This window comes from Dendrobates tinctorius, unplaced genomic scaffold (genome assembly GCF_039654945.1).
Source record: "Dendrobates tinctorius isolate UK_male_01 unplaced genomic scaffold, ASM3965494v1 ptg000028l, whole genome shotgun sequence".
In the NCBI taxonomy this organism is placed as follows: Eukaryota; Metazoa; Chordata; class Amphibia; order Anura; family Dendrobatidae; genus Dendrobates; species Dendrobates tinctorius.
In genome coordinates this window covers 29,819,717-29,836,216 of record NW_027361696.1, presented here as the reverse complement: position 1 = coordinate 29,836,216, position 16,500 = coordinate 29,819,717, and the positions used below count along the sequence as shown (strand labels likewise).

General features: G+C 42.1%; 1 protein-coding gene across 1 annotated transcript in view; it reads left to right on the top strand.

Moving 5' to 3' along the window:
• Positions 1-12,288, top strand: part of LOC141085254 (zonadhesin-like) — a 93,839-nt gene extending 81,551 nt beyond the window's left edge. The window contains exons 2-4 of the mRNA XM_073570523.1: positions 3,726-3,935; positions 4,081-4,122; positions 10,895-12,288. Coding sequence (XP_073426624.1) covers positions 3,726-3,935; positions 4,081-4,122; positions 10,895-11,241 — 599 coding nt within the window. The 3' untranslated portion in view covers positions 11,242-12,288. The remainder of the gene's footprint in view (positions 1-3,725; positions 3,936-4,080; positions 4,123-10,894) is intronic.
• Positions 12,289-16,500: the final 4,212 nt, after the last annotated feature.

Sequence of the window (16,500 nt, the reverse complement as noted above, 5' to 3'; positions counted from 1 at the left end):
TTGGCCAGTTCCTTTGACCTCATGATTCTCATTTGGTCTGACATGCACTATGAGCTGTGAGGTCTTATATAGACAGGCGTGTCCCTTTACAAATCAAGTCCTATCAGTTTAATTAAACACAGCTGGACTCCAATGAAGGAGTAGAACCATCTCAAGGATGATCACAAGGAAAAGGACACCATGTGACTTATATATAAGTGTATGAGCAAAGGGTATGAATACTTATTGACCATGTGATATTTCAATTTTTCTTTTTTAATAACTTTGCAAAAATGTCTACATTTCTGTTTTTCAAGATGGGGTGCAGAGTGTACATTAATGAGAAAGAAATGAACTATTTTGAAGTTACCAAATTGCTGCATTGAAACACAGAGTTAAAAATGTAAAGGGGTCTGAATACTTTCAATACACCCTGTATCTATTTCTGTGTATAGCTGCTAATGAGTTAGTTGTTTCTAATCATTTCACATCTCTCCATTTAATGATTTTCTGCTGGGTTGGTGCTTGTTCCCAGATATACTGATGTGAAATATGAATTCTTCGCTTTTTCAGAATTTTGGCAGGAAATTCAAATTTCGGCAAATTTATTATCCCCAAATTGATAGTCCTTCAAATTCTCCGATTGCTTTGAAAAAGTGCATATGTGTGATTAAATTACAGCAGCACCTCTACCACCACATCGACCAAGCGAGCTGCTAGCTATGTGCACCCCCTTGCCCTTACAAATGCTCTGACTCTTCTACTCCTTTTTCCTATCAATGAAACCTGTATATTATTTTTTTTTCCACACACACTAATCTTTTTCACTGCTGAGCTGTCACACACTATCTGTACAGTGTCATCAGTATTTTATAACGTTCTCTCCACATCTCTATGGGTAAGCTTCGACCTGTGATGTTTTCTCACTATCTAGATTCACCACAAATTGTTGGAAATCCATAGATGCAGTGTAAAGTATGGAAATGCTAGAGAGCGTCAACTGATTATAGGGGAGTTGTGACTATTATAGACTCTCATACAATGCATCAGAAATCATAGCATACGACAAAGCAGACAAACTATTCAGGGTCTTTAAAGTCAACGTTTAATCAGAAAATGACCGATTGAAGAACTCGCACGCTCCCTGCATGCCTCCCCAGCCCGCAAATCCTGTATAATGTCTTTTGTTGCATGGATGAAATAAAAAAGACTTTGAAATATTGAATCCTAATGGCGAGTGCCACATTTTTTTTTCTTTGGGATAATGAGAATGAATATGTACTTTCACTGTTGAGCACCCCGCATTGGAAAAGTGTAAAGGAGAAAGCAGTTTGTTTGATGCAGTGAGTAACCAGAGACTGAGAAGGGGTTAACAAGTATTCACTAAACAATCGATAACAGTAATATTCCTTGCAAGGAGGTAAAGACAATGGCAAAGAGAATATAGAAGATAAACGGGACACTTATCGGTTGAAGTTCTGACAGGAGGAAGGCTGTAATATCTCCTGTCGGTGTCTCAAACGATGCACAAAGTCTCTGGCTCTGCTCTGAAGAAATGAGTAATACTGCCGCCCAACAGTGCCAAAGGATTCATTCCTCTTTGTCTCTGGTATGCTGGAACGTGGAAACAGTCCGTTGCATGAATGTCTCAGAAATGGCGCTGGGCACGGGTAGTGAGCACGTACACTAGCCACAACAACCTGAGGTCTCTCAGAGTAGTCTCTAGGCTGTTGTAACAGTATTTGGGTGTAGCAGAGGTATTCAGTGGTTTGGATACAGACGGTAACTCAATAGCGTCAGGGGTAATCTTCAAGTTAGCACACGGAGGTCTGGAAACAGGGGAGTCGTCAGTAGGAGCTGCGGAGAGGGAGTGAACTGTCTCCTGTCACCTTCCCGCCATATCTGACCCGTTCCCATGCTCAGGCCCCCTTAAGTACCCCGCACCCCCTGCTGTCTGACCAGATGGTTTCTCCCTCCCAGGGGAAATCTCCCCCCGCTAGCAGTGGTGAAAGCCCCGATAGCTCCGGCCTTAAAGGGCACCGCACACCGCTGACTCCGTCTTGTCTCACCTTCTTACACAAGTGTGCTGTTTTAATCAGTTTAAAAGGATTATTCATCACATTTAATAGTGATTGAAGCAACGCTCTAGTGCAGTTCACTTGGTTTCTTTGTGGAGATTAACTCAAGTTTATGTGTTCCACGTATTGTATGAAACCTTTTGTTTGTTTCCCCACAATTGATCTACATTAACAACAAAATTAGGTAGTATTGCAATTTTCACAATGACCTTTGCACATGCTCAATAGATGCTTCAATGCAAAAGTAAGGGTGTGAGTCTGTTCCTTGCTGCAAATGTACATGTGGATTTGCTGAAACAGGAGGAGAGAGTCTAAACCCGCCCCAGTGTCCAGTGTGAAAATTGCAAGATTCTAAAGACTGTGATATGGAAACAAAATGTTAAACCTGATTTACAAAACTACATTTTTGATGACACATTACCTTTAAGACCAAAGTTGGACATCTATTTTGTAGCTGGAAGAATCTGAGCCCTTTTGTATAAAATAAGGTATGTATGCTATTATTTCTAAACACTGTTTTTCGGTGATTCCTTTGTATCTCCGGTCATACTGCACCCACACATACAAATGATACACCAATTGAAAGGTAAACTTGCCCCCTTCAGCAAGAAAATAACCAAACAAACCACACATCCACGATTTGATCACAAAATACAGTTTAAACATTAATTTTCATAAACCTACAGTAAGGAAAAATGACCTGCAGGTGGCACCACTGTACCCCAAAGCACACTACCAACACATTTGTAAACATGCACTGCTTTTTCGCTGAATACTTCGCCCCAGCACACACGATACACCATTTGAAAGGTAAACTTGCTCCCTTCAGCAAGAAAGCAGCTAAAAAAAAACCACACATTCACAATTTTATCACTAAATACAGTTTAAACATTAATTTTCATAAACCTGCAGAAAGACACAATGACCTGCAGGTGGCACCTCAACCGGAAAACATTTTCTGGGCTCTACTTATAAAAACAATTTATTGTATTACCATTCTACATATATAAATACCTTTACTTTTCTCAGTTCAGATTTGTTTTTTATTCATTTCATTGTGCATTCAGTGCATATATGGGTGTGACCGCCCTCTTTCTGAGCTGGGAAAGCCATCCAGTCTGGCCTAAGCTTTTACTAGTGGTTCAGCCGCTCGACCCTTATTCACATTCACGCCACTTGGCAAGTGAAAAGGTTTTAAATACTAGAGTAGGGACTGTCCCACAAGGGTTGCCGTGACGTGGCGGGATGGCTTGTACATTATTTTGATCAAAATTATGTTTACTAAATACCCTTATTATTATTATTACCTTTATGCATTATTTGCAGTATACATTTTTTACTTTTTAGTTCAGGATATTTGTGTTTTTTGTTTTCTCTGGTTAATGGTCATGTGTTAATATGCACTTACATTGTGCATACACATTAACTTACTTGTCTCAGTTCAGATTTGTTTTTTGTTTTTTATTTTTTTTTATATATATAAATACCTGTCTGTGTTCATCAGCTCATGAAATACATTTTCATTTGGCCAGCTTGCTTTTTCTGAAATTGCTTGCGCCCCCGATGACCAATGTGTGAAAATTTTGCACGGGCCAAGCTAGTATTTATTAATTATGAGACATCTCATCCTTCCTTGTTTCATCACATTTTATTATTGCTTCATTTAAGGACATGTTGCACAATGTAATAATGAACAGATATGTAATGATGTATGCAAATATTACGGATCTGGTCCTATAAATGGCACAACGGAGAACTCTGTTCAACAGTACATAGACGACCATCCCAGAATTGTGATATTATATCAAGTCACTTGCAGTCTCCAATCTACAGAAGACATGGGCTTCCTGACACTTTCTGTAGTCTTCTTGATGGCAGGTGAGTCTTATTTCACATCTGTACTTCATTAGCTGTTATTTATCTGATCCGTGAATAATATATATATATATAATTACACAGACAAAAATAATAGTTGCAAAATAGTAATCATCATAATAATAAAAGCTTTTTAATCTCATTACAGTGTTACAGTGGCAGACCGACTGTTACAGTATAAAGAAAACAGGTGAGCAGAATTTTCAATTGTTAAGGAAAAGATACAGTGGGAAAAAAGTATTTAGTCAGCCACCAATTGTGCAAGTTCTCCCACTTAAAAAGATGAGAGAGGCCTGTAATTGACATCATAGGTAGACCACAACTATGAGAATCAAAATGAGAAAACAAATCCAGAAAATCACCTTGTCTGATTTGGCAAGATTTATTTTTCTAATTATGGTGGAAAATAAGTATTTGGTCATTAGCAAAAGTTAATCTCAATATTTTGTTATATATCCTTTGTTGGCAATGACAGAGGTCAAACGTTTCCTGTAAGTCTTCACAAGGTTGGCACACACTGTTAGTGGTATGTTGTCCCATTCCTTCATACAGATCTCCTCTAGAGCAGTGATGTTTTGGGCCTGTCGCTGGGCAGCACGGACTTTCAAATCCCTCCAAAGGTTTTCTATGGAGTTGAGATCTGGAGAGTCCTGGTCAGGGGCGGACACTGACAGCTTGGGGCCCCTGTGCAAGAAATGTGTCTGGGCTCCCTTCCTTTCATGGCGGCAAAGCTAATATATATATATATATATATATATATATATATATATATATATATATTGTATACACTGCTCAACGGCTCCAAAAAAATAAAGGGAACACTTAAACACCATCTAACTCCAAGTCAATCACACCTCATATTAATTTTAATTTACAATAATCATTTTTATGTTTTATTGCTCTCAATGCATTACATGTGTAATGAATAAATTTTGGCAACTGGAATTTGTCATTCAGTGATATATAGGATGTGTTCCCTTTATTTTTTTTTTAGCAGTATGTATATATCTATATATTTAGATATACAGTATATATATATATATATATATATATATACACAGTATATATATATATATATATATATATATATATATATAGGCACACACACACATAGATGTATATATATTACATGGTCTCCTATATTATGTATATTACCATCCCTTATTATACAGCGCTCTCTCATGTTATGTACAGTCCCTTACATATTGGATTATACGGTATAGAGTCCTGGTTTTTATAACATACCATCCTGTCTTGTTAGCTGTATAATGCAATGATGGCTGATGGAGCATGGGAAAGCTTCTTTTTTAATGGAGGAGCTTATGGACTGGTCGCTCCTCCATCAGCAGTCATTTTATATCTAAAAAGAGAGGGGACTATGTAATAAAAGAGGGCACTGTGAATAACAAAATTAACAAGAATACACTATGTAAGAGACAGCACAGTACATAACAGCAGAGGAAGCTATATAATAAGGGACGGCACCATATATAACTAGAGAGGACGGTACGTAATAAGGGACGGTGTTATACATAATAAAAGATGAAACAATGTAACTAAGGATGGTGTTATACAGAATTAGTGAGTACACTATATGCTAAGGGTCTGTGTTATCTATTTATATAATTGCCTTAAATTGTCTGTCATCCACTTCCGTCTGGATGTCCTCGAATCCCACTATCCACCGCACCGCCCCGGAAGTACGCCGACTGCCATATTGGAATACCCAAGTGATAGGTATTCCAATATGGCACCCGCTGGTGGTACCAGGCCCTTCCACAGTACCACCAGCGGGACACCTCCGGAACCCCCACACCGCTGGACCCGCCGCCGGACCCCGCCGCCGCCGGACCCACCGCCAGGACCCCCCGCCGCTGCTGGACCGACCGCCGGACCCCCCGCCGCTGCTGGATCCGCTGCCGGACCCACCACTGCCTGCCCACCCGCCTCCATGCAGTCACAGCCGGCAGGAAAGACCGCGGCTTGCGGCCTGTGCTGGAGATGGGGTGCGGCCACCCTCTGGTGGCGCCACACACCATCTCCAGCACAGGCCGCAAAACACCGTCTTTCCTGCCGGCTGTGACTGCACAGAGGTGGGTGGGCCGCCACCCCCAGCGCAACTCCCAGCGCCACAAAGCTGCCCCCATCGTGATGTCACTGCCCTCCCGATGTGATAGCATTGGGCCCACATCTAGTACATAATGATAATAATGTCTTCCTCCACCTCTCCCTGTTCCTATGTCCATTATAAGTGTTTTCTTCCCATCCCAATCCCCCACACCTCTCATTGTCCTCCTTCCCCCCGCATCCCATTATTGTCCTCTCCCCCACCCCATCATTGCCCATTCCACAACCTCCATCATTTCCTCCTCTCCCACCACCCCCATTATTGCCCTTTCCACTACCACCATCATTGTCCTTTCCGCCACCACCATCATTGCATTCTCCCCCACCACCCCATCATTGTCCTTTCCACCACCACCATCATTGCATTCTACCCCACCACCCCATCATTGTTCTTTCCACCACCTCCATCATTTCGTCCCCCTCCACCCCATTATTGCCCTTCCCACCACCTCCATCATTGCCTTCTCCCCCACTATCCCCATCCTTGCCCATTCCACTAAGTCCATCATCTTCTCCTCCCCCACAATCCCCATCCTTGCCCATTCCACCACTTCCATCATTTCCTCCTCCCCCACCATCCCCATCATTGCCCTCTCCATCACCCCATCATTCTCTTTTCCCCATTACCCCATCATTGCCATCTCCTCCACCTACACACAGACATACACAACACCATTCACCTCTCTGCACATTCCCCTACAGTGCTGCGCATGCACACACACACACCACCACTCATCTCCACACACATACAACACACATACTGTACATACAGAAAACACACACACAACTTCTCTCACCTCTCTGCAGGTTTCCCCGCAGCTGAAGCATCACCGTCACTGACAACTTCCTCTCTCTGGCACAGCCGGCCGCTGAGTGATTACATCATCCAGCTCTTTGGTCTTCATTGTAGTGGAGTTAGGAGTGTGACTGAGGTTGTGCACAGGTGTCTTTTACACAGATAACAAGTTCAAACAGGTGTCATTACTACAGGTAATGAGTGGAGGACAGAGGAGCCTCTTAAAGAAGGCGTTACAGTTCTGTGAGATCCTGAATTCTTGCATGGTTTTAGGTGACCAAATACTTATTTTCCACCATAATTTGCAAAATAAATCTTGCCAAATGAGACAAGGTGATTTTCTGGATTTGCTTTCTTATTTTGTCTCTCTTGTGATCTACCTATGATGTCAATTAAAGGCCTCTCTCATCTTTTTAAGTGGGAGAACATGCACAATTGGTGGCTGACTAAATACTTTTTTTTCCCACTGTATGTAAATAGAGAGTGAGAAAAAAGGGGAAAAAAGAGATGCTGCAAAAAAGAATGGGAGAGGGCAGAGGGGTTGAAAAGAGAGAAAGTTATGAGGGGTTACTGCAAAAGAAGGAAAGAGAAAACTGCTGTAAATTCAAAATGCAATCAGAGATAAATAGAGAGCAGAAAGCTGCTGCCATGAGAATGAAGGAGAGAACAGAAAGCTGTTTCAAAGTAAGAGAATAAGAAAGAGGAGAGAACAGCTGTTTAGGAAAAAAGGAGAAAGCTGCTAAAATGACAAGAGAAAGGGGAGACCTGCTGTGAAAAAAGGGCAGGAAAAAGGGGAGAGCTGCTGCAAAAGGAAAGAGCATGAGAAAGGGGAGTGCTGCTGTAAAAGGAAAGGTCAAGAAAAGGGGAGAGGTGCTATAAAAGTAAAGGGCAGGGAAAATGGGAGAGCTGGTGCAAAAGGAAAGGACAAAGGAGAAAGAGGAGAGCTTCTGCAAAAGGAAAGGGCAAGAGAAAAGGGAGAGTGTCATGGTCCAGTCCGGAGTTTATCTTCTGCTGTCTTCACTCCGGACTGGTCATGCGGGGGTTAATCTCCTCAGCCTCGTTCTGGAGCTAGCTGGGCTATTTAAATCCCTCAAAGCCTGCTGACCAGTGTTAGTGATAGCTCAAGCTTGCAGTTTAGAGCCGCTGACCCTTGTACCCTGGTGATCCTCCTGCCTTTGACTGATATTCACGTGTATGACCCGGACTGATTTCTGACCCCGTCTCTTGGTATTCGTCTCTGCTGTTACGTTCCCTCTCTGGCATCTGACTCCCTGGCTTGTACCCCGACCACGTATTTCGTCTCACGTTTTGGACCCCGTGCTCATGTTCTGGCTTTCTGACTCTCGGCTTTGGTATTTTGACTACGTGTTTTGCTGCTCCTTCTGGTACGTCTGCTCCTGCTAGTTTCTGACTCGGTTCGTCTGACTATTCTCTCTCGTTACCTGTGGCACCTGTGCTGTTGCTCAGGGTTGCTGCTCTTAGTGTATAACCTCTCTTCCCTCACCAGCTCCCCCTGGTGGAGGTTTCACTACAGAGAGCTGCTGCAAAAGGAAAGGGCTAGAGAAAGGGGAGAGCTACTGCAAAAGGACAAAGGAGAAAGGCAAGAGCTGCTAAAAAAGGAAAGGGCAGGAGAAAGGGGAGAGCTACTGCAAAAGGAGAAAGGCGAGAGCTGCTGCAAAAGGAAAGGGCTAGAGAAAGGGGAGAGCTACTGCAAAAGGACAAAGGAGAAAGGGGTGAGCCACTGCAAAAGGAAAGGGCAGGAGAAAGGGGAGAGCTACTGCAAAAGGACAAAGGAGAAAGGCGAGAGCTGCTAAAAAAGGAAAGGACAGGAGAAGGGTGAGCCACTGCAAAAGGAAAGGGCAGGAAAAAGGGGAGAGCTACTGCAAAAGGACAAAGGAGAAAGGCGAGAGCTGCTAAAAAAGGAAAGGACAGGAGAAGGGTGAGCCACTGCAAAAGGAAAGGGCAGGAAAAAGGGGACAGCTACTGCAAAAGGACAAAGGAGCAGCTGCTGAAAGATAAAGGACAAAGGAGAGAGCTGGTGCAAAAGAAAAGGACAGGAAAAAGGGGAGAGCTGCTCCAGAAAGAGAACAGAGAAAGGGGAGAGCTGCTATAAAATGTGAGTGAAGGAGAAAGGGGATGTCATGACACCTAAGATGTCACTGGTGCTGCCTATCGGGGGCACTTGCATAAATCTAGGGAGTGCAGAAACAAGGCATGCCAAGCTCAAGGACCTTAAACTAATGCAGTTCAGGACCTGGCACTGAGCAGTCACTTCACCAGGGGGCGGAGCCACCGCATGTGAATGCAGGGACACTGACCACACAGGGTGCAGTCAAGGCAAAGCGTTTCGGCTGCATTTGGCCTTTATAATTAAAAACGATACAGGAGTGTCAGGGATTCGTGGGAATCCTGTGGATATTTAGTGAGGCACGTCTCAGTATTGTCACTTTCACAAAAGTATGGGGCGTTAAAAGAGGAAAATCCCCAATGGTAAATAAGCCAGGGGACTTTAAGTTGAGTGCCTAGTTTATTTTTATTACTTCATGGTGTGGGACCCTACTACGGCACCTTCCTTAGTAGTTAGTGCACACGGTTCTCTACTCACACAGGGTGCAGAGCACAAACAGAAAACGTAGTCAAGGAGAGCCGAGGGTCAAAGCCAGGAGGGAGCAATGTACCGAAGGATAAGACACAGAGTAAACAGGGACAAGCCATGAGTTCTGATTACCAGGAGAGACAGAGCAGTACAAAGCAGAATGCAAAGGCAGCAGTCAGGGAACAGAACCAAGTCATACACAGCAAGACACACAAGCACAGAGGCACAACGTAAACCTGGGTCAGCAACCACAAGCCGAGTATACAGACGTGTCACCGACACACAATCCAGGAACTGCCAACGCTAAATGGCCACCCCAGAACCAAAGAGGTGGACTAAAATTAACCCTGACCTGACCAGGATGGAGGCAGCACCATCCTGTCCAGAGTCATGACAGGGGACAGCTTCTGCAGAAAAAGGAAAAGAGAACAATAGAGAGGAGAAAACTGCTGCATAGAGAGAGAGCTGCTAAAAATGACCAGAGACTTGGAAGAGCTGCTGCAATTGTAGAGAAGGAGAAAGTGGAGAGTTGCTGTAAAAGGAGAGTGCAGGAGAAAGGGGAGAGCTGCTGCACAACATTAGGAAGAGAGAGGGAAAAGCTACTGCAAAGCTAAGAAAAGAGAGAGCTGCTATATAAAGAATATAGAGAACGCTGCTAGAAATGACAAGAGAAAGGGGAGAGCTGCTGCCCAAACTTAGAAATAGGGACGAGCTGCTGTAAAGATAGAGAACGAGAAAGGAGAAACCTGCTGCAAAGTGACAGAAATGAGGAAGCTGCTAGAAATGATGCGAGGGGAGGGCTGCTGCAAAACTCCTCCAGTGGCCACTGTGGCATGAGAACTTCCTCTGAGGCCATGAGCCGACTGTAAAAAAGTGGCTGTGATCAGGATCCTTTATTAATGACTGGTTTACACGGCACAATCATGGCTGTTAAATGACTGCCGATTGACCAGAATTCTATATGCACAGAATGATCATTAATAGTTCTGTGCACATGAACCGTCATTGTTCTTGGCAGCTCATCTGCTGTTTACACACGACGATGTGCTGTGGATAACAATAATTGTAAAGCTGGCTTACAAAATAGTTGCACTAGACAAATTATGGTTTTACCAGCCTGTTTAGTTGGGCCAATAATCTGGAGTGAGTTTTCTTATGAACTTGCGTTTCCCAATTATCAACCATCCAAATAAGTTCCTGATGAAGCCGATTGACACATTCCGTAAATATACTGATCGTGTGAGGTAAACCCTAATCACATGGGAGACCCAACAAGCTCTAGTTATTTGTTGTTAGTCACTACATATGAACGTGGGAGGTTGCCAATATTCACCCTGCAGTGCTTGTGCCAAAAATGTCAGAAAAAAATTGTAATTGACTAAAGTGGACTTTGTGGTTGGTAACAATTCTTTAACATGAGATTTTCATCTTCTTTGGTTCTAGTTTGCCCTCCAAACACTCATTATGGACTCATTACTGGCTGTGATACAACCTGTAGCAGTCCTTTCTACCAGGGGAAACTCTGTACCTACCATGAATATTATGGCTGTAGATGTGATTCCGGGCTTATCCCATCCCCTGCAGGCTGCGTCAAGCCTGAAGATTGCGAAGGAAAATGTGAAGCTAACATGCACTATGAGCCTAATGCATCCACCTGCCAACCAAACTGTGAAGAAGGACATAGCCCTGATATCTGTGACACTGCTCCTTCATGTGTCTGTGATGACGGCTATATATTTTCTAATTTTAAGTGTGTGAAGAAAGAAGATTGTCCCGTTCCCTTAGAATAGCCACAGCTCCTTTATAGTTCTACAGTACTGGTCCACACGGTGGACATAAACGTTTAGTCCCTTGTTGATTATTGCCATGAAATGTTAGATTAATTTGTTAGTAGCTTCAGCATGTATCTGTATATTATCATATGTGTGAGCATTATAAGGGTATTTGTAAAAGAGCCATGAAGTAGAATAGACCCTCAAAGACGAAGTAGAATAGACCCTAGAAGACCAAGTAGAATAGGCCTTAGAAGACCAAGTAGAATGGACCCTAGTAGACCAAGTAGAATAGACCCTAGAACACCATATAGATTAGGCCCTAGAAGACCAAGTAGAATAGACCCTAGAAAGTCAAGTAGAATAGACCTTAGAAGACCAAGTAGAATAGATCCTAGAAGACCAAGTAGAATAGACCCTAGAAAACCTATTCAATACCATGTTAATGACTTTCTATAAAAACCCCTCTTTCTGCCACTCATCTAGGACAGGGTGGATCAGAAATGAATATTTGGGCAAGTTTAGATGGAGTTGGCATGAATATTGCCTACAGCGTCGTTGATCACTCTGAATGGTCTACTGACACCAAGTCTTCCCCATTTTCAGTTTAGGAAATTAAGAAGAAGTATAGGAAGAAACCACTTAATCAGTTCAATCCTCCTATGTACATAATCCCACACCATTCATTAAGCAGCCTTGCAGCAAGGTGTGGGCTGTGGTTCCAGGGTATGGTAAATTTTTGCAGAGTTGATAATAAACTAGCACTTGATGACGTCGTAAAATCATTACCTTCTTTGTTTATGCAACATGAAACATAATAGACAATATAAACTTAAAGACTCCGGTTTATCTTGTTTATCTTGTGTGATGTTGAATAAATAAAGAAGATAATGTTTTTACGACATCCTCGAGTTCTGGTTTATCATCAACCCTGTAACTCTAAGAAGAATCCCTGTTATATTCAGTATGTGGATGATTCTGTCACTTATTTCTGTGATCTCGTCTTATAATCCAGAATTATTCTGATTCCAATCTATGTAACAACAATAAAACAGTAAATATGAAGTGTGATGAAGATGTGGATATTATTGGGTTTACAAAGAAGGAAATGTCCAGATTCTTCTGGTTCATATCCCACTGATAGAGATGATTGACTTTATTCAAGGCGAAGTGAAACTTCTACAATTAAAAAGACATTTGTAGGAAACGTTTGCACAATTTATGGATAAGTAATCTATCTATTTCCAGTATATACATCCATAAATTGTGTGCAGCAAAACCATGACAAGGTCCTTCTTTTATCTGTTGAAAAACATTGGTGGAGCTCAGCCTTGCTCCTTGCTCCATGCCCAATATCCAGGCATTAGTGGTCATCAGTTATAATATACAGTATATCATCCAGATCAACAATTATATCAACTTAATCATTAACTTGGAAAAAAAAAAAGATCCTTACTGAGATCGTCCTCCAGTTCAGGTTAGGGCAAATATTTCTTCACTATCAGTGCACATATCCTGGATGGGAGGAAGAAGGCTCCCGTCCGGGAAAAGAAGACCAATCTGGAGACTATAAAGAGTAAATAAGGACTGACTGAAACCAAAGCTTATAACTGGTGAGTTATTATGTCATCACTTTAGTAATATGTATCATTTACCTGGATGACATCAGACATCATCTCTCTTCTGTCTCTTGAATTGCAAAAATATTAATGTAGATAATATAACGCACCAGTAGAAAAATGCTGCAAATAAATGCAACAGAGTCCAGGCAAGTCTCAAAAAAAAGTTTTAAGTCAATATTCCTAGCGATGGATGGACTTTATAGTGGAAGTTGATTTTTTCTGTAAAAAAAGGCATGCGACTTTTTTTTTGCAGGCCAAAAAAATCGCACTGAAGCATTGATAAATAAAACCATTTTTTTATGTATGAAAATTGGGTGAACTCCATGAAGCATCTAATATTTGTGGCACCCCAGAGTCCGGTTGCCATAGTGACATTGCCTCCCTCTAAGGGGTGATGTCATGCCTGGAGGCAAGAGGGGGGTCCCCATGCCAGGTAACACAGTGTACATGACGATTCCTACTGCAGGTGAGAAAGGGGAACTTCCTTATAAATTCTGGCCAGCAGGTGGGGATAGTGAGTCAGTAAAAAGACAGCTGAGAGAGTAAACAAGAGAGTTGCTATGGAAACGGGAGCAGTTGGAGCTCATGACAAGACAGTTAGAGACGGTGGGAGTTGGTCTGTGGAGGGGGAAGGTACAGGAGCAGAGACAAGGGCTCTGGGGAGCTAAAATTGCGTATAGCTGACCCCAAAGCGAAGCGCTGATAAAAAAGGACACCAAAGTCCTTGGCTGGGCAAGAGATTTATGCCCTGACAGCCAAATCTGGAGTGCAGGGGACTGCAAGTTCTTTGGCCACACTGAACACTTGAAGGCACGGCAGCAGACCAAGAGCCTGGGGCTAACAGTGAACAAGACAGTGCCTGTGATATAGGCTCACGCTGTCAGCCATACAGGTTAGCAATCATCACGCAGGAGAGGGTCGCAGCTTAGCTACAAGCAGCAGAGACATGAAAAGAGAGCGCAGAAGGAAGGTCCCCAACCACACCTTCCATGAGGAAGCCTGCTTCACTGCCTGTCTGATCGCTGATCTGTCACAGCGCTGTGTGACGTGTCAGATCAGCGATCTGACATAAGACAGTGATGTCCCCCCCCCCCCGGGAGAAAGTAATAAAGTGTAAAAAAAAAAAAAAAAAAAAGTGTAAAAATAATTTATAAAAAAATCGCTAAATAAATTTAAAAAAAAAATTTACTAATAAATTCATTTTTTGGAAATAAAAAAGCCCAAAACAATAAAAGTACACATATTTAGTATTGCCGCTCTATAAAACTGTCCTACTAGTTAACCCCTTTAGTGAATCCCTTAAAAAATAAAAATAAAAAACAAAGCAAAAAATAATGCTTTATCATCATACCGCCGAACAAAAAGTGCAATAACGCACGATCAAAAAGACTGATATAAATAACCATGGTACCGCTGAAAACATCATCTTGTCCCGCCAAAAATGAGCCATGACACAGCATCATCAGCGAAAAAATAAAAAAGTTATAGCTCGCAGAATAAAGCGATGCAAAAATAATTATTTTTTATATAAAATGGTTTATATTGTATAAAAGCGCCAAAACATTAAAAAATGACATAAATGAGGTATCTCTGTAACTGCAACCGACCCGAAGAATAAAAAACTGCCTTATCAATTTTACGGGATGCGGAACGGTGTAAACGCACCCCCAAAAGGAATTCATGAAATGCTGGTTTTTGTTGATTCTGTGACCCAAAAATCGGAATAAAAAGTGATCAAAAAATGTCATGTGCCCCAAAATGGTACTAATAAAAATGTCAACTCATCCGCAAAAAATAAGACCTCACATGACTCTGTGGGCTAAAATACAGAAAAATTATAGCTTTGAAAATGTGGTTATGCAAAAACTATTTTTACAATAAAAAGCGTCTTTTAGCGTGCGACAGCTGCCAAACATAAAAACCCGACATAAATAGTAAATCAAACCCCCCTTTATCACCCCCTTAGTTAGGGAAAAATAAAAAAAATTTAAAAAATGTATTTCCATTTTCCCACTAGGGTTAGGGTTAGGGCTAGGGTTAACGTTAGGGCTAGGGTTAGGGCTAGGGTAAGGGCTGAGATTATGGTTAGGGGTGTGTTGGGGTTTGGGTTGGAGTTAGAATTGGGGGGGTTTCCACTGTTTAGGCATATCACGTGCTCTCCAAACGCAACATGGTGTCTGATCTCAATTCCAGCCAATTCTGCGTTGAAAAAATCAAACGGTGCTCCTTCCATTCCAAGCTCTGCCATGCACCCAAACAGAGGTTTACCCCCAGATTTGGAGTATCAGCCTACTCAGGACAAATTGTACAACAACTTTTGAGGTGCAATTTCTCCTGCTACCCTTGGGAAAATAAAAAAAATGGGGGAAAAATATCATTTTTGTGGAAAAAAATATTATTTTTTTTATTTTTATGTTTCTACGCTATAAACTTCTGTGAAGCACTTGGGGGTTCAAAGTGCTCACCAAACATCTAAATAAGTTCCTTGGGGTGTCTAGTTTCCAACATGGGGTCACTTGTGGGGGGTTTCCACAGTTTTGGCACATCAGGGGCTCTCCAAAGGCAACATGACACCCGCAGACCATTCCATCAAAGTCTGCATTCCAAAACGTCACTACTTCCCTTCCAAGCCCTGACATCTGCCTATACAGTAGTTTTCTCCCACATATGGGACATCAGCATACTCAGGACAAATTGGACAACAACTTTTGGGGTCCAATTTCTCCTCTTACCCTTGGGAAAATAAAATAATTGGGGACTAAAAGATCATGTTTGTGAAAAAAATACGATTTTTTTATTTTCACGCCTGGGCATTATAAACTTCTGTGAAGACCTTGAGGGCTCAAAGTTCTCACCACACAGCAAGATAAGTTCCTTGGGGGAGTCTAGTTTCCAAAATGTTGTCATTTGTGGGGGGTTTCCACTCTTTTGGCACATCAGGGGCTTTCCAAACGCGACATGACGTCCGATCTCAATTCCAGCCAAAAAGTCAAATGGTGCTGCTTCCCTTCCGAGCTCTGCGATGCGCCCAAATAGTGGTTTACCCCCACATGTGGGGTATCAGCATACTCAGGAAAAATTGCACAATAACTTTTGGGGTCCTGTTACCTTTGGGGAAAATAAAAATTGGGGGTGAAAAGATAATTTTTGTGGAAAAAATATGATTTTTTAATTGTACGGCTGTACGTTATAAATGTCTGTGAAGCCCTTGGGGGTTCAAAGTGCTCACCACATATCTAGATAAGTTCATTGGTGGGTCTAGTTTTCAAAATGGGGTCACGTGTGGGGGGTTTCCACTGTTTAGGCACATCAGGAGCTCTCCAAACATGACATGGTGTCCAATTTGAATTCCAGCCAATTTTGCAGTGAAAAAGTCAAGCGGCGCTGCTTCCCTTCTGAGCTCTGCCATGCACCCAAATAATGGTTTACCACATGTGGGGTATCAGCGTACTCAGGACAAATTGCACAATAACTTTAGCAGTCCAATTTCTCCTGTTACCCTTGGTAAAATAAAAAAATTGGACCTGAATTAATTTTTTTTATGTGAAAAAAAGTTAAATGTTCATTTTTTTTAAACATTCAAAAAATTCCTATGAAGCACCTGAAGGGTTAATAAACTTCTTGAATCTGATTTTGAGTACCTTGCGGGGTGTAG